Source organism: Spermophilus citellus, assembly GCF_964194105.1.
Source record: "Spermophilus citellus genome assembly, chromosome: 5".
Lineage (NCBI taxonomy): Eukaryota > Metazoa > Chordata > Mammalia > Rodentia > Sciuridae > Spermophilus > Spermophilus citellus.
The window spans coordinates 128,322,993-128,350,680 of record NC_138186.1 but is presented as its reverse complement, the minus strand read 5'-3'; the positions used below and the strand labels follow the sequence as shown (position 1 = coordinate 128,350,680).

Sequence of the window (27,688 nt, the reverse complement as noted above, 5' to 3'; positions counted from 1 at the left end):
ATATGTGTTTTTTTTTTTTTTTTTTTTTGGCTAGCTTGAAAAATAAGAGTAAAAGCAATATTTAGAAATTAGGAGAAAAATGTAACCAGTTTTTCTGGCTTTTTAAAAAACATTGAAAAATTAACAATTGACATATTTTTTAAGACAAGTGGCTGAGCTATGTTGAATGTTTCCCTTGAGTTGCTCCGTGTCTTATTTGGTTCATCATAGTCTCCTTTCTTTTTCTCTTGTGTATAGCTTGTTTTTCTTTACCTGCCTACTTTCTCTAACATCTGTGTTTCCAATCCCTGGAATAAATATAGGTATCTTTTGAAAGTCTCTTTCAGTCATTCAGGGCTTTATTTTCATACAAAATAAATAGAATATTTTTCTACTTCCCGAATAATTTCTTAAGATGATGCAGTGGGAATATTTGATTTAAAAATCTGTAGTTACCTTTGATTTTTTGGATTAGATGTGGACTTCATAAGAGCCAGCAGATAGCATTGATAGTATCAGGATTACAATACACACAAAGCACCTAATTTTTCAGTACTATTTCTCTCAGTCTCATTGCAATGGTATTCTATCCTGGGCACCATAATAGAACAGCAGTACTTCTAGGATCTTGTGGGATACTACTGTGAATTTGGACAATAAAAAACCGACACAAGATAAATTGCTGGATGAAAATTTGGAATCTTGGGAACCCAAAGAATAGAATGGCCCACTTGAAGAACTCTCTCTTTTAATGAATTTAGGATTGAAGGCTTTCAGAGTTTTCCAGTGATTGATGTCAGTAGAGCATTCATAAAAGCCCAGGCAACCTAGTAGTCCTTGTGTGGTAAAGGGTCTTACATCCCTGGAATTTTAGTTTTTAGAAGATTCTTTGGAAAGGAGCTGTAACGTCTTAAGGCAAGATTTAACTTTGAGGTGTTTGGATTCATTTAAATTGAAGATGAACCAAAACTTTTAAGCACTTGGAATATCTTCTGGAAAATATTATTAGAAAAAAAAGCATTTAGTTATTCAAGTTCTCAAAGAATAGATGAAAAATATTTCTAGTATATTTGCTATTTACACCTGATGTTAAGTGGTGGTGATTTGTTTTTGATGTATCTTATTTTAGAGTGATATTCTCTTTATTAAGTTTTTATAAATTTTATAAATTATTAATTTTATTAATGGTCTTGTTATATGTCTTCCTGGCCTCAATTATAAAAATATCATTTGTATTGTCTACTGGTTGGGCTGTATGACAAAGTATACATAGAAATTATTTTTCTCAGTTAAATATTTCTCTTAATTGCTTGATTTTTGTCACAGAGATGGGGCTGATAATATTAAGGAATAGGATAATTCTGCCTTTCCACAGGTCTGTAGAATTTATTTTTAGAGAGACTCTTCCTTCAATTTCAGAGACATAACTCAGGTTAGTTCCATCTTTGACTTGCTGCTGAATATCTCAGAGAAGAAAACTGGAAGAAAACTGGTGTGTTTGATTAACTTTGGGTAGAGGTGGTCAAGGTAGTTGCTAGGTAGTTCCAGTCTTCTATTTTCTTACATTCACCTTTCCTTTTCCCAGTGTGGAGGCTGGATGTGGGATCACAGTGGTTGGGCTGAAATGATTATGTATTCTAGGATTTTTTTCTCATTTTTAATAACATTTTAAAGAAATGTCAAATATTGTGATTCTTGCTATAGAATTCCTGGTCATGAAAGGAGGGTTGTAGTGAACATACACCTATTTTGCTTTTCAGATCTCATGATGTACATCTGCTAACTCTATCTTAGAGCCAGCTGTGGAGGAAGGATAGGAACTGTCAAATGTTACAAAATATAGAATGTATTCTCTTGAAAGCTGTATTTTTAAATCCCATTTTTTGCCATGTAAATTTCAAGTTTTGTGTAGAATGTGCAAAGGTTTGGCTTATAATTAGACATTCAGCAATAAGAAATAAGTTGTCATTAGAATGAGTTGGAACTTAGACATTTCTGGAATTTTTAAAACTTGAGGGAGTGTAGTTATGTTAATAACATGGGTATTACAATAAGTGAATGAATTAGTAGCTCATGAATTTGGCAGGGTTCTCAAAGTTTTGGAATCTGTGTCCACATTTATTTTACCTATCATTTGGTAAATAAAATAATAATAAACTGCCTAGCACAGGTTAGCATATCAGTCACTTACAAGTTAGTTTCTCACTTTCTTATATGCAAATAACATGGTTGGTATTTCTTGAGAATATTGAATGTAGCCTCATTTAAGTGGACATGCCCTGATAAAGGGATTTGATTAATTAGGTGTCTCATTCCAAGCAAGAGAATTTGTATTTGACCATGAAAAACACAGGCAGTCAATAATTAATTTTAAATTTAGCAAATACTTATTGAGATATTATGTAACATGACATGGTATGAGGTATTGATATGAGTAAAATAGCTGTAACTTTGAGTGAAATAGTGAAATCAGTATTTTTTTTTTTTTTTTTTTTTTTTGGTACTGGGGATTGAACCTAGGGTTGCTGAATTACTGAGTCACCTCCCAAGTCCTCTTATTAATTTTAATTTTTTAATTTTTGAGACAGAGTCTCATGTAGTTGCTTAAGATCTCACTAAGTTGCTGAGGCTGGCCTTGAATTTTCGATCCTCCTGCCTCAGTGTACTGAATCACTGGGATTATAGGTATGTGCCAATACGCCTGGCAAATGAGTGATTTTTGAAGACCATTATGACTTTGGTGTTTAGGATGAATGTCAGAGAGGAAAGAGTAAAAGTGAACAAATAAGCAAGAAGGCTGCTATAGTCATCTCTGCATGAGATAATGTGATTTTACGCTGATTGATAGAAAAAAGGGGAGAAGTGATAAAAACAAGAGATGTGTAGGAAATGTTAACAAGTGTCGGTGACTGGATGGATCTGATGGATCTGATTAATGTGGAGACATTAATTAGACAGCATTCTTGATGTCAATTTAGGATTCTAAAAAAAGGCTGTTAGTACCAGAAATGTGGTGAATAGCTGGAAAGAGGAGGTTAATTTTTGCTCTATATTTTCTTTTTATTCCTCTGTCCTACCTCTCTCTGTTCATTTTTTTTTTCTTACAGAGGGGAATATAGAAAGAATAAAAGGCTCTATATATGGACATATAATATAGCATAATATTATGTGGAATTTATTAAAAGACATTACATGAATATGGAACTAACTATTGAAATGTTTTGAGAGAATGAGCAAGTCCAGTCTGATAGCCATTGATATAGGAAATGGAAAGATAAACTCTTCCAAAAGCTATATTTCTTTCTTCTTTTTTAAAAAAAAAAATTTATTTTTTCCTTTCCTTTTCTTTCTTTCTCTTTCTTTCTTTTCTTTTCTTTCTTTCTTTCTTTTTTTTTTTTTTTTTTTTTTTTTTTTTTTTTTTTAGAATAGGGAAAAAGAAGTCTTATTGCTTTGCAAAGGAGAATCACAGGGCACTGTTGTCCCAGAGGTTTAGATTCTGCCTATCAGGGGAAGGATTAGGGTGGTTTGAAAGAGGGGATGCAGAGGCTACATTCCACGTGTTCTCTGTCCAGAATTGTAATTCACTTGTTAATTTGGAAGATTGTCATTTCTTAGATCTTCTGGTGGTATCCCCAAAGTCTGAATTTCTTCCTTCCAGGGGTGGGTGTCTGCTCAAAGACAAATTATTCTGCCTATTATGGGGAAGAAGGGTAATCCTGTCCCCCTCCAAGACTAGTGACTGGAGGAGATTAGGGAGAGGGAGAGAAAGAGGAAGAGAAAGATACATGTGTATTTAAAAATAAATTGCAGTAGTACAGCAGAAAGGTCTATATTCAAAGCTTAAAGTGGGCCACTGTTACATTTCCCTACTGTCAGTTTCTACATTTCATTTCTACAGAAAAATGGACAATGACATTTCCAAGATGCTTTCTGCTGATAGAGAGTGAATTTGGGGGAACTGACCCAAAGTCTTTGTTCTCTATCAGATGGGGTGTGCACAGACACTTATGGGTATTTAACATCAAGGCAGTCTAGAGGTCTATGGTAGCAGTTGGTGGGTGACTGGACAAGGCATTCTTAGGGCAGGGATTGTCTAGATGGCCAAGGGTGTTGTGACTTTACTGCATTCAGTTTCCTTTTTCTTAAAGTGGATCAAGATGGAGCAACCACTACTCTTTAGGAAGAGAAGGCAGGAGTTTCCTGAAGGAAAAGGAGCTTTGACAGTTGCTGGGACTGTCCCTCAGTCTCTCCTTTTTACTCATAGGAATAGCTCCTTTAGTTTGATCCGAGGCAAACTCATCTGTCTCTTAACTCACCAGGAGTGGCTCTCAACAAGTTCACTGGCCACCTTGCATCCTTAGCATTGAAGGGGGTTGCTTGGACAAGCAGACCTGCCCAAAAAAGCCAGAGTTGGGGCTGTTCTCAGGTCCCATTTGGGTCACCAATTTATTCCCTAAAGCTCTATCCTTGTCCTTGATGCTAATTCAATAACGAGGACACAGTTTTGAGAAAAAGGAAGACGTTTTATTGCTTTGCTAGCAAAGGAGAAACATAGGGGACTTGCTGTCCCAGAGGCTGTGATTCTGCCCATCAAGGGGTACAGGGGATTTTTAAAAAGGTGCTTCAAAAGCTACATTTCCTATTCTCTGGTTGGAGTTGTCCCAAATGCTTTATTTGAATTTAAGTGTAAAGTTTCTACTATGTGTAAAATATTACAGGTGATACACAAACAAGTGGATTTCTCCTACTGTCAAATATATAAAGAATATAAAAGTTGGTGTTCATGTAAGTACTCTGTTTTGATCAGCACACATTATATACTTATTAAAACAGCATACTATACTATTTTAGTACTATGAATTTGTATTATTAGTTGTGAATTAAAAAAAAAAGCCCTGAATTTATGGGGCCAAAGCCAAGCTAAGAATAAAGCAGATCATATAAGTACATATAAGACAAACTATTTTCTGAGTTCTAAATAGAGAGGGACAGAGTACTTTTGGGCTTGAGGGCAAAAAAAAAAAAAATCAGGTTTTGGAAAACAAAGGCTTTGTGAGGAGATAGCATTTTAGGTTGTAGAAGATGATCCTACTGAAGGAGGAGTGGTAGTAAAACACTGGTGAAGGTGAGTGTTAACAGAGATATTGAGATAGACAATAGGGAGGGTTGGACATGTATGGTGGTGAATGAGACATAAACCTGTTTTGATAAATTGGGGTCTCAAGAGGGATTTTATATTATTGCAAAATGTATCTTAAATAATATGAGAGTAATAATAGCTATTGCTTATTGTTTGTTAAACTTAAGTGAGGCCCTTTGTTAGATGCAGAGCATATGTAATCTAGAATCTTTTATAGTAGTTTCCAAAATAGATGCTTTTCATTTTGTAAATAAAAAAAAAAATGAAGCCTAAAGAGGATATATAATCTATACAGCCCCTAATAGCAGGGGCTGTTACTATGTGATTCCTAAAACTCCAACAGAAGCTCTAAAATACTGGGATTGATACTGGTATATTAATTGAAAAAAATTATCAATTAAGGGGCTGGGGATGTGGCTCAAGCGGTAGCGCGCTCGCCTGGCATGCGTGCGGCCCGGGTTCGATCCTTAGCACCACATACCAACAAAGATGTTGTGTCCGCCGAGAACTAAAAAAAAAAATAAATATTAAAAATTCTCTCTCTCTCTCTCTCTCTCTTCTCTCACTCTCTCTAAAAAAAAATTATCAGTTAATATAGAGGATTATAAAATAATCCTACATATTTTAAATATAATACAACTAACATTTTCCAATGTTGGCATCAGTACTATTTCCTTTAGTAGGAATTTTCTGATTGACATTCCAAGAACTTTAAGATTTTTCATAAACTATTTGAATATAGCATCTGTCTGGATAGGTGGTTTTCTTTTTTTTTTTTTTTTTTTTTTTTTTAATGATACTGGGGATTGAAACCAGGACCTTGTGCATGTGAGGCAAGCACTCTACCAACTGAGCTACATCCCCAGCCCCCTGGATAGATAAAGTGGATCATCAGCATCAGCTGATAATTTGTCCCATCCTATTTCTACTGAATCAACAGTTCTGAGAGTGGGACCCAGCAATCTGGGTTTTAACAAGCCTTTTGGATGATTATGGTAAGAAGAGAAAGAGAAGAATAGAGGAAGAATTTATAGGATTATAGAACTTGCTAACTAATTGGATATAAGATGCAATGGAGAAGACTGTTGTTAAAACTGAGACTTTATATACAGTTGTCTGTTTAAATAATGATGGCAGAAATAACAGAAATATGTAAATTGGAGAGAAGGTGGTTTGTGAGTGGGTGGGTAGGATGATATATTTGGCTTGTGCTAGAGCTGGACCTGGTGCTCAGGCCTTTTTGACTCTGAGCCTGTACTTTTACTATAATACCACATAGCTTCATGTCAAGTATCTCTACTTTATTATTAAGGCCTGGAGTGTCTCTGTCAGGCCTGCCACTTACAGTACTGAGGCTGCCATGGGCGTTCCAGGAAGCAGCAATGTGTTTAGGGATAATCAAAACTGAGTAAAATAGAGAATCTCAATCAGAAACAGCGTGGAAGATGAAATCCTTTTGCTATTTTGCTAAGGTGGCTGTTCTTTATAGGCATCAGTCATTTAATAAATAGTGGACTGAAAACTATATGGTGAATACTATAAAGGGCTCATGAATGTAGGAAGTAAATTATTCAGGATCTCCTTGATCTTCTTAACTACACATATATGAGGCTCTTATTCAATTACATGTCTTGTGGATAGTGACATTTACAAAATTGACTCATTCTAAATTAGCTTTGTCATTTGAGAGGCTGTAGAAATGTTAACATTTCTAAATATGATGTTAATCATAATTATTGTCCTTTACTTTTAGTAAATGTTTCATAAAATAATTCTTTGTAGAACTTTATTTTCTAGATTGTTTGAATTTACAAACTAATTTTAATATTAACATCAGCCTAACTATATGAAGAAAAATATCCAGTATATTGAATTATGTGGGATACTTCTCTCTATAAAAATAGATAAGAACTTTTTAGGTGGTATTTAATTCAATTACTACTTTAAAAATATACGCAAAAACTTTCTGTTTTAGTGATGGGAACATAATTTTTTCCTATTTATTCTTTCATAATTCCTGTTTCCTAGTTAAGTTTTTATCAGCCTGAATAATTATCCAACGACTGCATTACCTTCTTTTCAACATCACATGTCAGACATAAGAGCATAAAGAAGAAATGAGGAGACTCTAAACCCACTAAGGTTCGGGATGCCTCTAAGATTTGCTTCTCCTTCTGTGACATTAGCTTCCCTCCCCAAGGTTATTTTTTTTTTTAAGAAAGGAGAAACTAAAGTTTATTTTTAAATTTTTTTAATTATTAGTTGTTCAAAACATTACAAAGCTCTTGACATATCATATTTCATACATTTGATTCAAGCGGATTATGAACTCCCATTTTTACCCCATATACAGATTGCAGACCCAAGGTCATTTTTAAATCATGATCTTTGCTAAGTATCTCAGAAAAAAACAAAGCAAAACAAAATTCTCGATAAGCTGAATGATTTATAATGAATAATCAATTTAATTCTAGTTTAAGGTAAGAAATCTGTATATGTTATAGACTTTTCTGTACTAACTTTTTTTTCTGGATGTTATTAATAATTGAACTTCTATACCAAATTTATTTTCTAAATATTTCTTTCAGCTATGAATTTGTGAAATACCTTAGACAGCACATATGCAACACTTTGGGGTCTATTATTGAAGAAGAAATGGAAAAATGCATATCTGATCAGAATCATAGTGAGGAATCTGGCTATGACACTCTTGTACAGCATGTTGCTAGAAAAATTCACGACTCTAAAGAGTGAGTATGCCCCTGGTAATATTTTAAAGTAACTTTTCTTTCAACTGGGCTTTGAGATAGCATTACTAACCCATCTCTATCCCCGCCCCAAAATCTGTTTCCCACATAGCACCTCTTAGCAGCCAAAATGATGCTTTAAAACAGTGAATCAGTGTGTGACACTGTCTCATTCAGAACTCTCCACAAGCTTCCCATTTTCTTCAGAGTAAAATGCAGAGGTCTTTCTGTAGGCAACCAGAACCACCATCAGCCTTCTCCCTGTCTTCCTTATTTGTTACCATGTGTCCCCTCTTACTGCACCAGCTATCTCATCTTGCTCTTTCTTAGCAAGTGAATTAGGCCATCCCTCAGCAATTTGAACTCTTGCTGCTTCTGTTATCTAGATTGCCTTTCCCTAAATATTTGTATGACTTGCTCCTTCACATTTTTGGGGTCTTAGTCTTCTTTTTGGAGCTCTTTGTTCACCTCTCTGCTTAAGTCAGTATTTTTCCTGTTACTTTCTTTCTCTCTCACTTTCCTTAATTTTCCTTTTAGCTCTTTTGTCATACTGTTTTATGAAGGATTAAATGTGCTTCTTAACCCAAGCCTTACAAAGATAATTTTATCTTTTGTTTCTATAACCTAATGCTTAGAAAATGACTGATATATTCTAGGTGCTTAATTGGTATTTGTTGAAGGAATTAATGAAAGTATCTTTTGCCAGAATAATCAGTTTTCTGTATGGATTATTGTGGTTTAGATGTAGTGTGTTCCCCAGTGGTGTTGGAACTTTGGTCACCAATGAGGTAGTATTAAGAGGAGATAGAGCATTCAAGAGGTGGGGCTTAGTTGCAGGGTAATTAGGTTATTTTGGATGCTGCCTTCAGAAGGGAATAAGGAAGTTTTTATGGGATCCTATATCTGTAGGGAGAGAGTTGTCATAGAAGAACAATACTGGCCCCCCTCCACTCTCTGGCTTCCTTTTTTGCCATATGATTCCTGTTTCATGCACTTTGACCATTGTGATATCATCCACCAAGAGGTATTTATTAGAGTAAAGCAGAAGACTGTGCCAAGATCTTGAGCCTCCAAAATTGAAAAATATAAACTTCTTTTCTTTACAAAGTACCTAGCCTCAGGTATTATTATCATAGAGGAAAACAGTCTAATACACTGATATTTGAAATAATTCTGGCTTTAACAATAATTTTTTTTCTTTCCCCTTATCAATCTTAGACTCATCACATATTTAATGAGTAACTACTATATATTATATGTTAGATCCTGGAGCTATAAAGATGGATAAGATGTTTTCTACTTTTCTATAATCCATAGAATAATGGGGAGTTTTGATATTACACCGCAATAGAAACTTGAATAATTTTTTTTATATGATAGTTTTTTTATGTGATAATGCAGAAGTGTTTGCATACAGGGAGGGTAGGTGGATCTGCTCAATGGATTCATGTAAGGTCCCAGGTTCCTTTTATTTTGTCATTACCTCATACCCTATGGCAGGGGTTGGTAAGGGCCATCTAATAATTATTTTAGGCCTTTCCAGCTGTTGTAGTATGAAAATTCCATAGATGATATATAAATGTGTATGTGTGCCTATAAAACTTTATTTTCATAACTAAGTGAAAAGTCAGTTTAGGTTCATAGGATATATTTTGCCCACCATAGTATCAGAGACATTGGCATATGTACTCGATCTTATGTTATCTACTTCATTTAAAAATATTAAATCTGACTTATTTTTTACAACTTCTATATTCTTTTTTTTTTAAAATTTTTTAGTTGTAGAGGGACATAATACCTTTATTTTATTTTTTTATTTTTGTGTGGTGCTGAGGATCAAACCCAGTGCCTCACATGTGCTAGGCAAGTGCTTTAGCATTGAGCTACAACTCCAGCCCAAATCTGACTTATATTTAATAAATTTTTAACAATAAGTTTGGACAGGATCTTTTCCTCTTTGTAACAACTGATTTCATTGTTTAAATAAATGTGTTATTACTTGAGCAAAGTGATAGTGTATAGGTATAAATAAATTTAGTAAATTTATCCTTCTAATGTATGTCACATAAAACCATACATATTAAGGTTTATTTCTTGACTTGGAGAAAAAACAAAAATGTATCTGTCTTTTGGATATTGTAATTCCTAGTAGCTTGTTGCTAGAAGTCTTATTAAACTTATACTAAAAGGAATACTAAAATACTTTATTAGATAATTAAAGTATTTTATTGATAAGAATAGAGTTTTATATGATACTGTTAGGAAATTACTTTTTTATATCTGGATAAACTATTTAATTTTCTTGTGTTTTAGTTCACCCTTGTGTAAAAATTAATACAATAATAACTACCTTACAAAGATTTTAAATGACTTAATGAATGTTTGTCTTGTGCTTTATGAACCATGGATGAAAGACTTTAAATTGTACAGTGTATTATTTTCTTTCAATTTTTTTGGTGATTCTTTAGCAATTACTTAGGGCTAATGTGGCAATAGTGCATCTATTAACAACATTTTTACTGAAATGATTACAAAGTGTTTTCCTAAGTTAACATTTTGTTATTTGCCTTTTAAATAGATGTTTGCACATGGAAGAATTCATTTGTAGGCCCTGTCATATATTACTTATATAGTGAGTGGACATACTTACCGTGTAGATTTTTGTTGTTGATTGGTGTGCTTTTTATATGGGAGCTTTGTCTTCCTGTAGTCCTTATTTTATAGTTCTTGAAGGATTAAGGGTATTTACTTAGTGGTATTTACAGTCTATCCTGGATCTGTTTTTTCTTAGCTCTTCCAAAGCTGCAGTGGCTCCTGTTCATTTAACTCTTAATTTTGAAGTGCTCTAGTTTTTTTTTTTTTTTTTTTTTTTTTTTTTTTTTTTTTTTTTTTTTGGTGGTGCTAAGGATTGAACCCAGGGCCTTGTGAGTGCAAGGCAAGCACTCTTCCAACTGAGCTATAACCCCAGCTGCTAGTTACTTTTAATTCATTAATAAATTATTACTCTGTTTTTCCCTCTGGCCATTTTTGTTGGTATTAATTTCAGAAGAATTTGTTTGTCTTTGTAAGAAGATATGTTGAAAACATTTATATCTAAATCAAATTTCAGTTTTTTATGGATTTTAATCACCCTTAATCTTACTCTCTATATCACTGAGATTTATTTTTATAGTTCTTGATTAAATCACAAAACTTTAAGGGACAGGAACTTTATATTCACACAGCCAGACCTAACTGCAAAGGAGGCTGGACAGTGTAATTTTAACTATAGTCCCATTACTGTGGAAAGAGAGAACAACTTTTGATGGATAGATATTGATAGCTATCAGGGCATATTTTGTTTCCCTGTTTATTGCTGCCCAGACTCTAAGAGGGGGAAACTGGGCCTTTTGTCTCAGTAATCCTATATATATGTTGTTTTCAGTTTAGTCTAATGAGTGTCTCAGAACTCCATTTTGCATTTTATATCCCTTTACCTTTAACTAGTAAATTCCCTGAACTCTTACCTCTATTACATTAATTTTCTATATGTCACCCCCCCCATACCCCTCCCTATATTGTTCCTAATCTACTTTCATTACTTTTTGTGTTTCTCATGATTTCTGGTAATTTATAAATATATATTATATAAAGTTGCTTATAGCTCTGTATTATATACACATATTGTTAAATCCATATTAAATATATTTTTATTTAATTATATATTATACAAATTATACATTTTTATATAGATATGTGATTTCTAAAATATATAATTTAAAATGTGGGTTAGTCAGGTTTCCTTGCTGCAAAACATATGTGAGGTTGATCTGCTTATAAACAGAAAAGGTTTATTTTGGTTTATAATTTTGGAGGTTTCAGTCCATGGTTGATTGGCCCTGTTGCTTTTAGTCCTGTGTTGAAGCAGTATATCATGGTGGGCACACATAGTGAGGAAGCCCATTCACCTTAAGGCTGGAAGCAAAGAAGTGAGAGCAATTGACCAGGGTCCCCCATTCCTTTCAAGGGTAAGGGTTAGGGTTAGGGTTAGGGTTAGGGTGACCTAAGACTTCCAGCTATGCCCCACCTCTTATAGGTTCCACTAACCCCTGATTGTGCCATCGATGGTGATCAAGCAAGCCTTTAACGCATAGGCCTTTGGTGGTGTTGGCAAAATGTATCTTATGAATGTATATGATAATTGCCCCCAAAGTGGGGGCTGAGGATGGAGTTTATTGGTAGGCACTTGTCTAGCATGCACGAGGCCCTGAGTTTGATCACTAGCACTGCCAAACAAATAAAATTTCAATCTATTATTTCTATTCAAATTCCTTAGCCTAGCTTTTTTTTTTTTATTTTAATTTCTTATTCATTCTTTTTAGTTAGACCTAGGCTGTCTTTATTGCTCTTGTGAGATAGAGTATTTATTTTCCCTTTGATGAATGTAATTACAGTGACCACTTGACCAGATTTATAAGTAAAAAAGTTTTTTGCTGTGCTTATTTTCCTCATGTATTTCCCTTATTATAATGACAAATACGTGTCTAGAGCTTTATAGTTTCAAAGCCTTTTCAGATATTTATTTTCATTTATTTATTGCCATGCTATATGAAATAGTTTAGCTAGATTGTATTCATTTTATGTCCTTTTATAGCTGAGGAAATTGAGACTTTTTAATATGAAGTCAGAACTGGTTGGCAAATGAGTTAGGATTACAGTCCAGAATTTCTAATTATAAATTTAGTATTCACTGTGTTTATATATAAATCTTTGTGCCTTTTTTGTTTTAAATACAGAAATGTCATTGTTCCAGGTCACACATTCTTCATTTGTGAAATAAAGGCTGGACTTTATGGTTCTTTCTAGATCTAAAATTCTACTTCTAGGGCTTTTTGGGATCTCAGCTTAAAATTAACATGAATACTTGAGAGGTTTTACTTGAATTATAGAGTAATCTATTGTGAGTTGTTTTTCAAGATTTTAAGACCATTAGAGTGGAAAGAGATCTTAGAAGTTATCCAGTTCAAACTGTTGTCATCTTCAGAAATCCCTTTCCTAACATCCCTGTTAATGGATTCTCCAGCTTGTGTTTGAAAGGACCCTAAGACAGCCACATTCTTACCTTGGTCTTGAAGCAGGCCTTAGGTATGAAGGAGGTATGAAGTACAGATAAGAGAAAGGAAGAACAAATAAAGGAAAGTAGGATAGAGAAAGAGATAAGACTAGGGATAAAGGTGAAGTGTAAAATAATTTTGAGTTTTGGTAAGGCTATTAACAGTTTATCTTGTTGCTAGTAATTTGAACACATATCATCGGAACATATTGCCTGAGATATCTTGACTTTGTTGTGTTGGTTTATATAACTAGATGAAAAACCCATGAAATAGCACTTTTTGGATTTCCTATTAATTTTTATTCTTTTCTTGTTATATCTGTTTTTTTTTTCTATAAGAAATATTAAGTTTTTTGTTTTCACTGTGCCATTAAAGGGACTTTCTTTTTTTTTAATAGAGAAAATAATCAGGTAGTTTAACTTAAGTGACTTTTAATTTCTGTTGATAATCTTCTCTTATTAAGACTACTTTGAATTTGAAGGTATAAAGAAATCATGTGTTCCCTGAATAATGTTATGATGGTAGTGGTGGAGTCTATGATTAACAAGTTTGAAGAAGATGAAATACGAAGTCAGGAGAGGCAGAAAAGAGTCCAAATGGAGAAGAGCAGTAGTTACTGCACAGATAATTGCTCTGATAGTGATTCATCATTCAATCAGGTGGGTTGTTCAGTTTTGTATTTATATTTGGAAATGGTGTTTAATAATCACTAGCTTCAATAAATTTATTAGCCAGATTTTATACTTTCTAACTTAAAGATTCAGAAGAAAAATAAAGAACAAAATAACCTAGTAGTAAAGATTTAGTTCATGAAATACCACCTTATAGAATTATGTTTTGTGAATAGTTGTGTCATGTCTGAGATAATTCTTAATGAGGTGAAAAAATTAATCTTAGATTTTTTAGTAGTAAGGGTTGAAACAAATTAAGATTTAGTTCAAACATCTTATTCTTAATTAATCCTTATTAAAGTTTAAATTATATATGTGATAGAGATAAAACATTTCTTCTGTACGTTTTCTGAAATGACGATTACTATGAATTCTTACCTTTAAAACATTAAACTTTTTTTAGTGTTAAAATATTTGAGATTTTACATTTTATCCAACCAGGGTCTGAGGCACCTTGTCATTTGGCCACAGTAAAGATAAGAGAAAGGCCTATGGCTATATTAGCCCTAATAGAAAACAAGGAAAACTAGACTAGAGCCCATGTGCAAGGAACTTCTGCACATCGACTTTTAGGCCAAAAGAAGTCTGACTGACTGGGGGTGTAATTAAGTTGTAGAGTCCTTGCCTGAAATGTGTGAGGACCTGGGTTCAATCTCTGTGTCTGCAAAGCCTATTTGACCTTAGTGTAGTCCTAACTGATGGAGGGAAATATTGACACCTAATTAGCTCTACCTTAAAGACATAATTACAAAGTAGATCCTAACCATATTCCAGAAAATGATTTGAGAAGTTTGGATGAAACATGAAAAAAGTCATCTGTATTGGTCACAGTTGGGACTTCATGATTGAAGGAAAAAATGATTATTTAAGTATTTGAAGCAGAACTTAAAGGTTGCTGTGCTTTAGCTACTATTGCATCTTGGCAGGAGAGATTGTGCTGAGTTGTGAACTTTACAAGTCAGGTTGGTTATGTGATGTGATGCAAGATGTGACAAGACTGTGAATTTTCTTCATGCCCAAATAATTCCTTGCTGATGGATTAACTGGAAAAAGGTGGGGTATAGAGATTTTAATTTATTGCAATCAAATGAGTGGTTTAATAGATTTGCTGAGCTGCTTCTTCAGATCAAGGACTTTTTGGAATTGAAAGAGGAAACCCAACTTTAGAACTCAGGTTATTAGTAAGATGTGCTGACTTATTTGGTGAACTGTATGACTAAACTGACATTGGACCACAACTGAAAAAAAACTGGAGCGTTATTAATTTGTTTCAAGAAGTACAAGTATTTAGATCTAAATAAGCTTGATTGAGTTAGCTAGGAGTTAAGCTATTTTAATTCTCAAATATTAAATTATTTCTAGTTGTTAGAATCATAGGTTTTTGAAGAAATGTAAAGCTGTGTTGGAAATAAAGCCATCATTTTAGAATAGATTCCTATCTTTTGTTTTGATTCTTAAGACATCATGCTTTAAGTTTCTGTGTCTTTGTTTGGGATGTCCACAGGTTATAAGTTTTCAGTGTGTGCCCTATGAAGATGACTATTTCAGAAGGGACTAATTGGGTTGAAAATGAATTCTGCCCATTAAGAAGGCATGGGATGGGTTGGGGACATAGCTCAGTTTGGAAGAGTGCTTGCCTTGCATGCACAAGGCCCTGGGTTCAATCCCCAGTACTAAAAAAAAAAAAAGAAGGCATGGGATGCCTCGAGTTTTTGGAAGAAATGTATGAGTGCTAGAACATTCTGGAAAGCTCTTTCAGTGTGGGCAAACTCTTAAGAGATATTTGGGTATACCTTTACTTACCAGTAAAGAGACTTTCTTGTAATTGATCAGAGAGGCTGAGTGAATATGTTAAGAATTGAAAAGGAAAAGGAAAAATATAATAGTCATTCATTCTGAAATCAAGAATTGAGACCAGAACTTATGCCTGACTCCATATATTCATCTTGATATGACCCTGTCTTCCACATTATCAGGTGAAATATGTTTTTTTTTTTTTTATTCCCATGATATTAGTGATCAACAAGTGGGCCTCTGGGCAGGTACCCTCTCCATTGTATAGTATGTCCAGGAACTGCCTGTGAGCAAACTAATCAGTGATGAGAATAGCCTAAGGAAATAAGGATATTTTTTCTTGAGATTTGCAGTGAAAAGCATCTTGTGAGTAGGTGATTAGGAACAATGTGCATCATTTGGCCACAGACCTCCACCTATGAGAAAGGTACCCATCAGTCCATGATTACCCATGCTTTTATAAACTTTCCCTAAATTAGCCACTCTGTAAGTTAGCACTTTAGGATGAGATGGTCCTCCATTTTCCCGTCAGCTAGCTTATCATAACACAATCCTCTCTCCACCCTTTGCCTTTCTACTTTAGATTCCATGCTGTAATGAGGTGACCTAGCCTCTGTGTGGTAACAATTCCATTAAATGCTGACCTTACTGATTCCTTCAAAATTGTTACTTGATCTGGACTTTAAAAAAGTCTGAATTTTTCTGTGGATAACATTGTATTCATAATTTTGATGTTGTTATTTTGATATCACTTGCATTTTGTGAAAACGTCTTATTTCATGTTTACCTTTACTAAACATGTGACAGCTAAAGTTTTGAGAATAAAACAACTTATTTAAAACAACTTATTTCATTATTATTTTAAAATCTGCAACCTGAATAAATATGAATTTTCGATTCATTTTTTGAAAAACAGCAGTGTATTAGTATATGTTGGAGGATATTTAAGAATAGCGGGGAGATCCTGGTTTTTATCATTAGATGTAAATGAGCAATGGATTTAGTATTGTGCTTAAAACTGAAGACAATGCTTTAAAGTTAAAAGTGTCATTACTATCTATCTGTTGTTGGGGCTTCTGCCATGCAGTGGTCCCTGTGCTTGTCTTTATATTCATTATAGGAGTTACTAGTTCTTCACAGGAAAAAGTGAGGCTTAATAGATGTGTAATTTGCCTAAATTTGAATTGCTAAGTTAGGAATGGATCTTGAATTAGGACTGGCTTCTCTCCCTCCAAAGTCTGTTCACCTTATTTTTTGCCACACTTTATAGGGTTGGTTGCTTTGAGAATTTAATGATTTAATAGAAATCATTTTGAACAATATCTGGCATGTATTAAGCCCTTATAATAGTATTTGCTTATTATCATTGTCATTGGAATTATGTGGTCTTGTCTTTTTTAAGAATAGAAAAGAAGTTGCTAGGCATGGTAATGCATATCTATAGTCCCAGCACTTTGGGAGGCTGAGGAAGGAGAAGTGAGAGTTCAGAATCACCCTCAGCAGCTTATTGAGGCCTTAAGCAATTCAGTGAGACCCTGTCTCTAAATAAAAATATTAAAAATGGCTGGGGATGTGGCTCAGTGTTTAAGTGCTGTTGGGCTCAATCCCTGGTACCAAAAAAAAAAAAACCCCAAACATATTAAAGCATGAGTTATCATTAGGCCTAATAATTATATATTTATCATTTTTATTTTCTATATTGGTATTATTTGGACAACAACAATAGATAATTTTTTGACCAGTTATATGTTTAATGGCTTATATAGTTTGCATACCCATACATTTAAAATAGAAGAAATTTCCAGAGTAAATTTTAATTACAAGGGTGATTTAATTTTTTAAAATCTAAAGTGTAGTAATTGAACAAAGTGAATATTTTTCAGTATGTGTTGTAGCCATGTAAGTGACTACAAAATATGTGTAAAAAACCAGAATGAGTGTTCTATTTGCAGTCTTTATGTATCCTGCATCTGACAGACATGTATCCAAAAGGAATATTTAAAACAACTGAAATGTGTTCATGTGAACACATTGTCTGCGCTAGTTAAATTGCCATAACAGTTAACTGCAATTGTATATTTATGTCTGTTAACTTACAAACAATAATATAAAAAAGATTATAGCATAGGTCACCTTTAAGATAGGTATTAGACTCATTTTGATATCTCATGTAATAAAAATTATTTCATTACTTAAAAATAATTTTAAAGAGAATTTTGTAATTATGTTTAAGAAGATAACTGAAGGGATAAGTAGTTTGAGGCTATTCCAACTACATAAGCATTAAAGTTTATGCTTTATTTTCCTGTGGTGTTGGAGATCAAACCCAGGGCCTCACACTGAGTTAGGCAAGCACTCTGTACCCCAGGAAATGGTTGTGGATCATCATGATCTACTCAAAGACAAAGAACTGGGTAAGAACACCTCAGGATAGCATAAATAATGAAGAGAGAGGGCCCTAATATAGGTGTGAATGTGCCTTCTGATAATTTTGTGACTTGGAGAAGTAATTTAACCTCTTTGGCTTTCATTTTTCTCATATTTCAGAGACTTTGTAAATTGAGGTAGAATAGTGCTTGCTACATAATAGATATGAAATTGCAATTGTTAATATTATTTTTGTTATTTTTAGAGATCTTTTAATATGTATATTTAAACTGTTTTAGGGAAAAAGACTTTTTCTTTCAAAATAGCTTATGTTCTATGAACTTTTTTCTAAATGTTAATTTTTACTTCAGGAATTTTTTCACAAATGAACTATGGAAAAATGCTAAGAAAAGCATAGGAAAGGGAACACAAAGTTCAATCAGGGTTATAGCTATGTGTAGGTACTATTTGTGCCTTTTTATTAATGTGGTTTTATTTTTCTGTTTTGTTTATCGCATAATTCTGGGTATACAAGATTCTGGTTATGCTTTTTTTATCTTATAATATTCTACACATTGCAATTGCTTATCAAATAATAACTGTCATATACAGGAAGGTACACTGTTCTACTGGGACATTGAATTCTCATTAAAACCTCGGGAAACAGGATTCCAAGTTTGCTGCCAAGTCAAAATAGATCAATCTTTTCTCTTGTTCAGAATGCATACTGTGCTGAAAATTATGTTAACAATCATTTATAGCAGTAGTTCTGAAAGTCTATGGAATTTCTGTGTGTTCTGTTGATTGTGTTACAGAGTTACAAATTTTGTCAAGGAAAATTACAATTGATTTTAGACCAGCTGGATCCTGGGCAACCCAAAGAGGTAAGTTTTAAGGACAGCTGTCAAATTTAGTCAGATACCATATATCTATTTATTTATTTTAAATTTTTAATTTGTTTTAATTAGTTATACATGACAGTAGACTGCATTTATGCACTTTGATATATATATATATATATATATATATATATATATATGGGATATAATTTCTCATTTTTCTGAGTGTACATGTTGTAAAATCACATTGGTCATGCAGTCACACATATACATAAAGCAATAATGTCATTTCTGTTTCGTTTTACTATCCTTCCTATCCCCTCATCCTGTCTCCTCCCCTCCCTTCACTTCCCTCTACCTAATCTAAGGTAACTCTATTCTTTTCTAGTGTCCCCCACCCCAGCCCCTTAGTGTGAATTAGCATCTGCATATTAGAGAAAACATTTGGCCTTTGGTTTTTTGGGGATTGGCTTATTTCGCTTAGCATGATATGCTCCAACTCCATCCATTTATTGGCAAATGCCATAATTTCATTCTTTAAAGCTGAGTAATATTCCATTGACTATATATACCACATTTTCTTTATCCAATCATCTATTGAAGGACACCTAGGTCGGTTACATAGTTTACCTATTGTGAATTGATCTGCTATAAACATTGATGTCGCTCCATTACCGTTGTATGCTGATTTTTAAGTCCCTTGGGTGTATATCGAGGAGTGAGATAGCTGGGTCAAATGAAGGTTCCATTCCAAGTTTTCTGAGGAATCTCCATAATGCTCTACATAATGGTTGCACCTATTTGCCGTCCCACCAGCGATGTATACGTGTACTTTTTTCCCCACATCCTTGCCAACATTTATTGTTGCTTGTAGTCTTTATAATTGCCATTCTGACAGGAGTGAGAAGAAATCTTAGAGTAGTTTTGATTTGTATTTCTCTAATTGCTAGTGAAGTTGAACATTTTTTCATATATTTGTTCATCAATTGTATTTCTTCTTCTGGGAAGTGACTGTTCAGTTCCTTAGCCCATTTATTGATTGGGTTATTTGTTTTTTTGCTGTTACATTTTTTGAGTTCTTTATATATCCTAGAGATTCATGCTTTATTGGAGGGGCAATAAAGATTTTCTCCCAATCTGTAGGCTCTTTTTCTCACATTATTGTTTCCTTTGCTGAGAAGAAAAGGACTTTAGAGGTCTTGTTAATGAAGTCAGATCCTAGGCCAACATGGTGAAGATTTGTGCCTAACTGACCTGTTAGGTGCAGGTCTGTTCTAGTGCCTAAGTCTTTGATCCTCTTTGAGTTGATTTTTGTGCAAGGTGAGAGATAAAAGTTTAATTTCATTTTGCTACATATGGATTTTATCCAGTTTTGCCAGCACCATTTGTTGAATGTACTATCTTTTCTCCAGTGAATTCTTAGAGGTAAATGAAAACACTGATACAACATATCAAAATCTTTGGGACAGTGTGAAGGCAATACTAAGAAAAATGTTTATTACATTGAGTGCATTCATTAAAAGAATAAAAAGTCAACAAATAAATGACCTAATACTACATCTCAAAGCCCTAGAGAAAAAAGAAAATCAGATATTACATATTTATATTATACTAGATTACAATCAGCAGCTGGGTTCTTTCTCTTGAGGCTGGGTTTTTATTTATTGTTATGATCAATTCTAGGCTAATATCCCTAGTAAACTTCAATTTTGGAATGAAAGGTCACAGAATAAGGCATATATTCTTTAAAAAATTGTCATGGTTGGTTAGAGAAAATCTTTTTTTCCCCCCCAGCTTTCATTGGTAAGAAATTAAGTTACGAGTAATTGTCCTTAAATTGTTCCTTTACTGTTGTTTTGTATGCAATATTTTAGTTATTGATTTGCTAGGAATTAATTTATTTCATGATTTTTTTATTTCTAGAAAATGTGAGTAAACATTTAAAAAAATTTAATAGACAAATTTTATATTTATCATGTGTGACATGTTTTAAAATATATATTGACTTAATAGTGAAAAAAATTGATCTCGTTAATGTAAGTATTATGATTTTTTTTGGTGAGAAAAGTTAAAATCTGCTTAGTGATTTTCAAGAAAATAATACATATTTATGTTGTCACAGTGTTGTATAATAAATCTCTTGAACTTATTTCTTCCAACTGAAATTTTGTATTTGACCAATATCTTCCCAATCCCTGCACTGAGACTTTGACAACTTAAGTTTTTTGAGGAAGTAATTGTGTATTGAGTTATGTTTATACTTAAGAGATTTTATCTGCTCTTTATGATGTATTATTTCATTTGAAAATCAATCTGAAGTAGAAATACAATAGGATATTTAAAAAAAATTAACTAAGACTTTTGTGTATATGCCATTTAGTTTTAATTTTGGAAATGAATTATTTTTTTCAAACTTTACATTTTAAATGAAATGTATTGTTATTTACTCCCACTGAAATTTTCTAAAAAATCACTAAGGAATAATTTTTTTCTGTTCAGCATTTTGCATTGTTTTATTTCTTGGATCTTAGTAAATAACAGGTTTGAAAAGATATTGGAAATGAGATTTGACTTTTATATGATAAATATTAACTTTCTTTTGTTTAAATGGATTACTTTGAAATCTATAGTTGTTCATTAATCTTTATTCTGCTTCTGGAATACTAAATTCTTAATAGTATTTTGTTCTAAAATTTATTGAAAAGAGGATACTACTTAACATTATAAATGAATTCTTAATTTTTAAAACTTCACATTCCCCTAATGCTTGTCAGAAATAAAAGTATATTTAGGAGTTATTGCATATGAGTATATAGATATTTTCAGATACTTGTGTATTCTGTTATTTTTTTATCTAGAAAGCTATGAATGTCTCAATTTGGCTTCTGTCTCTGATGCCTCGCCTTCACTTATGACTTCACTAGGCTTCAGTTTTTCAGTTGGGAAAGGACCAGATTTTAAGGATTAGATTGGAATTACTGTGTTATTCTTCATTAGCTGGAGTGTGAATAGGAGAGATGCTTTGCCCTGTTTGTCATCATCAGAGTGGAGCTATTCTCTGTTGCTGTCCCTTGGGTCATACTGTTTTGAGTGAATTCTGATTGGATTTTGAGAAGACTGATTACAAAGCAAACTTTTTGTGAAAATACAGAAATTCAATTTTGCATTCCATTGCTGAATTTTCCCCCCTATTTCAGTAGTTAGAAGGTCAGAAAATATGGTCTAGCACAAAAAAGTTCAAATGAATTGTTTATGAGAATTGTTCACATGTTCTGGAATGGAAATGTGTCACCAAGGGCATATCTAGGAAATGTTTTAAAATCAGAGCCCTCAACTGCAGAAGCACCTGTGTGGACTTTACTAGAACTGGGAAAATCTGTGGGGTGAGGCCAATAAAACATTGCATTGGTGATTCTGTTTCAACCACTTTTCTTCTTTCTATTCTACTTAGACATGAAATCTAAGTTTCCTAGTTCAGTTAGTGTTTAAATTTTCTTTGTACAAAACATCACCCTCCCTCCCCTGATTAGTGATTAATTTACAAAATGAATTAATTCTCAAGAGTTACCTGATAAAAGTGTATTATTTTCTCATAAATGGCTTTTTAAAATAATTATTCAGATTCTGGTTTTGAAGAATTTTTTAATATTGTCTTGAAAAATTGGAATTATTCTAGTGGCTAACTATTAATAAAAATTTTTCTTTTAAAAAATTTTAGGTGAGATATGATGCCTTACAAACATTATGTTCAGCTCCTCCATCTGATGTCCTGAACTGTGAAAATTGGACTACTCTCTGTGAAAAATTGACATTGTGTCTTTCAGATCCTGATCCTGTGTTTAGTGTAAGAAAATAAATAAATATTTTTAGAAATTCCTGTTTTCCCAACTAGAACTAAATGGAATGTGAGATTTTTTTTTGATAGCACAAATATTTATGGAATTTTGGTTACAGCTTTTCAGATTGTCAAAATTTCTTTTTCAGTAATTAACTTAATACTTAATAATTAGATTCAAAGTATGGTCGCCATCATAATTTATTGCCAAATAATATCCTGTTATCTTGTGTATTTTGTCTTATCCTGTGAAAGATACCCAAGTATTTGGGTTCTTATTTTTGAATTAAGATTAATATTTTAAGGGCTCATAATAAATGAAAATTTGAACTTAAAGTGATTAATAGGATAGATTCTAAAGTGTCATATGATTTTCCTCCTGCATTTAAGCATTTATTTGGAGGCTGTCTAAAACAGAGAAGCCAGAAAATTATAAAGCTTAGAGGTTAGAAAATAAATTGAAATTACTCATAAAGCAAATGTCAGAAAATCCCTAAAATTATAAAATGGAGTCAGTAGAGATAAGATTGATTTTTTGCAAAAATCAAAATGCATATGACTTTTCAGGAATGCGAATTATTATATGATGAAAAGTAAGCTTATCTTAAGTGCTATAATTCTACAGATAGTGATATAATGTGAATAAAAAAATCCTGACTTATCAAGCATCAGGATTAAATACAAATTGGAGTTTTTAAATAATAGGGTCTTTTTCTTCATATTGATGGGTTGAAGAAAGCTTTGTTTTAAAAATTGGTATGGTTTTTTTTGTATAGAATTTAAGGCATTACCATAAGAGCAACATTTTTCTATTTGTTCAAGGAATTTGTATTGAATATATACAGTGTGCATGTTTTAGTCAGCTTTTCACTGCTATGAACAGAAGATCTGACAAAAACAATTTTAGAGGAAGTAAAGTTTATTTGGGGCATAAAGTTTCAGAGGGCTCAGTCCATAGCCGCCTGGCTCCATTGCTCTGGGCCCAAAGTGTGGCAGAATATAGCAAGGCAGAAGAGTGGGTTGGAGGAAAGCGAATCAGTTAAAAATCATAACCCAGTCATTTTACCTGTAAGCTTTCTTGTATTGTCTCACATATGGACTTTGAGCCCAAACCTCATATCTAAACTATAACAGTGCATCATTCCAGTTTAGATGCTGGTAATTTACCATGAACAAGGTAGAACAAGTCTTTCCCCTATGGAATGTGATTCTAGTAAAGAGCACAGACAGTAAACAATTAGTATGGAAAAATATAAGGTATCTTAACACATTTATCAGCTTAAGGACATCAATATTTAATTATATTATTAATAATAATTAATTGATAAACAGAAGTGGTTTGGGAACCATCTTTGTTATTCTTATCAGAGAAAAAAGATGTTTACCTCATACTTGGATGCAGTTCAAACTTACTAACACCAGAGGGTATTATAGACTTCTGTAAAAACAAGAACTTCAAGGGAGAAAAAAGATATTTTTAGGGTCATGTTAAGGCTTTAACATTTAAAGTCTCTCTAATAAGAAATGCAATTGTAACTTTCCCTGCTATTTTTTCCCTTTCTTAACAAAGAATCATGGCAGAATAGATTTTTTTTATTTTAGTAACTTTATAATAACTTTATAAACATAGCAAAGTTAGTATAAGTTGTTTTATTTAACCATTATAGATTATTAAACAGCAAGGGTCAGTTTTATTACTTAAGAAAATTGAATAATTGTTATGGAGGAAAAATGGCAGTAGAATTAGTCATTTTGAGGAAAACAAAGCATAGGTTTCTTTTCATTTTAAATTTTTGCTTGATCTAAATTGTTAAATTTGATTCTGTTTTTTTATCTCCTATCCTAAAGGACTCTTAGACATAACCAAGTAAAGTCTGTAGTGGTTTAAAAGTTTTATGGATACTTATCTATTGCCGTAGTTATGAAAGTAGACTTCCCAAAGTATTTAATAACGTGTTGAGAAGGAATTTCTTGGGATTATTGGAAATCATTAGTCACTTGGGCAACTATTCTTGTATGCATATTCTCTTTTTTTTTTTTTTAAAGAGAGAGTGAGAGAGAGGGGGACAGAGAGAGAGAGAGAGAATTTTTTAATATTTATTTATTTTTTCTTAGTTCTCGGCAGACACAACATCTTTGTTTTTTTTTTTGTATGTGGTGCTGAGGATCGAACCCGGGCCGCACGCACGCCAGGCGAGCGCGCTACCGCTTGAGCCACATCCCCAGCCCTGCATATTCTCTTAAGTGATATAAACAAGACTATTAATTTTCCCCCTAGATTATTTGATTAGAAAATTTGAGGCAACTTTGTTTTTATTTAATAGGAAGTTGGATTTCACTATTAGTACTAATCTCATTATAATATTTAATTTAGTATGATTAAAATAATAATAACTAATATTTTTAAGTCCCTACTAGTGTCAGGCACTGTTATAAATATACCTGTTTCTCATTTAATTACTTTACCTTATATTACATGTTTTTACTTTGAATTTAATGTTAAATTTTGAAAAGTGTGTTTTCTTGGGAATAGACACAATTATAAGAAAGAATCCTTAATGTGAAGCTACCCATGTAAACAATTTAGAAAACAAATCTTGGATTTGGAAATGCATGGTCTTTTAAAATTTAATATTGCCTATTCTGTTTCATTGTTTACTGGCACCTTTCCATTGTACCTTCCTCTATCAAACCTAATCTTTCTCCTCCCACTTCACCTTCCAATGTCAGTACCTACTATTCCCAGATATTGTGATAATATATATTTTTTGTTATTTGCTGTTAGTTTTTATCATTTTTACTCTTTGCTTATCAACACAAGAGTGTGCTCTTTTTCATATACATATTTGTAGATTTCTGAATGGTTTATTTTGTGTTTATTTTGGTAAGTTTTTACTCTGTGAAAAATGTTTCATCTTAAGTTTTGTAACAATCTTATATGCAAATCATCTGTCTCATTTCTCCAGGACCGGATTTTAAAATTCTATGCACAGACATTTACACTTTCACCGTTGTATATGACCAAGGAAATTTATACAAACTTAGGTATGTTTATTAAATCATTTAAAAATGTTTTTTTCTCTTATATGCAGTTAAGAAATGATGATATAAAAGTTGTATATTTTTTCTTTTTTCAGCAAAATATTTGGAGTTATATTTTCTTTCTGGAGAAAATCATATTCCTACTCTTTCAACTGGTGTAGATATAACTAATCATAATGTGATCTGCTTACTCAAAAAGGTATTTGTTTACTAGAATATGCTTCTATTTTTAGTAGTTCTGTATTTAAGGATTCTAATATTGTAAGAACTCTTGAACATTGCTCTGTAGGTTCGACTTCTAAATGAGTATCAGAAGGAGGCTCCATCTTTCTGGATTCGTCATCCAGAGAAGTAAGTCTCCTAACTTATGCAAATGTGAAAAACATAGGTATTGATTCTTAGACATTTCAATTGAGTAGAGACAGTCTTAATTGATTTACATGATTGGGAAGGTAATGTAGTGTTAAGTTTATCATATTTCACAGTTAGCACTACACAAGTATATCATTTTATATCACTTATCAAAACAAGGTAAAAGTAGGATCTTGTAGTTTCAGGTTTTCTTTGCTACTTTGGACTAGTTTCTTAAATGTTCTTTAACCTTTTTTTCTTTCATCTACAAAATGTCTAATAAGGTTCTAAGTACATTGGTGAATCTCAAAAGGAAAGTTTTGGAGAGTCAGTGTTGAAATAGAAACAATATAAGTTATTTTTCATTTTTAAATTTTTAATTTGTTATATATGACAGCAAAATAAATTATAATTCATATTACACATAAAGCACAAGTTTTAATATCTCCGGTTGTACACAAAGTAGAGTCACACCATTTGTGTCTTCATACATGTTCTTAGGCTCATGATGTCCATCTCATTCCACCATCTTTCCTACTCCCATGCCCCCTCCCTTCTCCTTTCACCCCTTTTCCTCTTTGCCCTATCTAGAGTTCATTTAATCCTCCCATGCCCCCCGCCTTTCTCACATTATGAATCAGCATCCTTAAATCAGAGAAAACATTTGGCATTTGGGTTTTTGGGATTGGCTAACTTCACTTAGCATTATAGTCTCCAACTCCATCCATTTACCTGCAAATGCCATGATTTTATTCTCTTTTAATGCTGAATAATATTCTATTGTATATATACCACAGTTTCTTTATCCATTCATCTACTGAAGGGCATCTAGGTTGGTTCCACAGTTTAGGTATTGTGAATTGTGCTGCTAGAAACATTGGTGTGGCTGTGTCCCTGGGATAGCTGGGTCAAATGGTGGTTCTATTCCCAGGTTTCCAAAGAATCTCTATATTGCTTTCCATACTGGCTGCAACTGTGTTGAAATAGAAACAATATAAGTTTTTAAAGCAGAAAAACTGAGTGTGAATATCATCTCTGCTGTTTACTAAATATAAATATTGTTACTAAAAATTACATTTCACAAGTGTAAAGTATATCACCAGTTTTATACACACACACACACACACACACACACACACACACATGCGCTTAAAAAATAGTCTTTTTTATTTTTTCATAAAATATCTTGTTCTTTCCCAAACTTTAAGGTATATGGAAGAAATTGTGGAGAGTACTTTGTTCTTGTTGTCAGTTAAACATGATCAAAGTCATCTTGTATCACAAAAGATTTTGGATCCAATCTACTTTTTTGCATTAGTTGATACTAAGGCTGTGTGGTTCAAAAAGTGGATGGTAAGGAAAACTAGAATTTTCTTTTGTTACATCATTTAAAGAATAACTAGTGTTTACTGTGTACTAAGAGTTCTAGTCACTTTTATGTGTATTAACTTATTTCATTCTTCTAAAAATCTATGAGATAGGGTTGCATTAACTTGCCCAAGATCATTCGTCTGGTATTTGGCAGAGTCAGAATAGGATTTTAAATGGTAATTTATTTGGTCTATTTAAGGTGAATGGCTTCTCCAAAAATCTAATTTGTTTTAGTTTATTTAAAAGCTTTGAAAATTTAAAATTGATGTGATAGGATCTCAGGATTCACTGTTGATTTTTCTTGGGCATAGGAGATATGTCTAAAATATTCCTCTTTGCCTCTTCCTGAACCTGCAGTTTAGCGAATGTGTTTAATGCCCAAATTCTAGTGGAGCTCCTCACATCCTAGAACTGAAATCCAAATTAAGAGTGGAGAGATCTTTATGCTGTTACCACCCT

The 27,688-nt window shown here is 32.8% G+C and overlaps 1 protein-coding gene across 5 annotated transcripts in view; it reads left to right on the top strand.

The window, feature by feature from the left end:
- TBC1D32 (TBC1 domain family member 32) overlaps positions 1–27,688 on the top strand; it is a 204,141-nt gene that overhangs the window by 5,849 nt on the left and 170,604 nt on the right. For 4 of the 5 annotated variants that reach the window (XM_081295926.1, XM_081295923.1, XM_081295922.1 and 1 more), the window contains exons 3-10: positions 7,708–7,869; positions 13,441–13,618; positions 18,607–18,675; positions 22,349–22,474; positions 25,432–25,510; positions 25,603–25,706; positions 25,797–25,858; positions 27,067–27,211. In XM_081295926.1, the coding sequence (XP_081152052.1) occupies positions 7,708–7,869; positions 13,441–13,618; positions 18,607–18,675; positions 22,349–22,474; positions 25,432–25,510; positions 25,603–25,706; positions 25,797–25,858; positions 27,067–27,211 (925 nt within the window). The remainder of the gene's footprint in view (positions 1–7,707; positions 7,870–13,440; positions 13,619–18,606; positions 18,676–22,348; positions 22,475–25,431; positions 25,511–25,602; positions 25,707–25,796; positions 25,859–27,066; positions 27,212–27,688) is intronic. The other variant, XM_081295924.1, reaches the window with a different exon arrangement.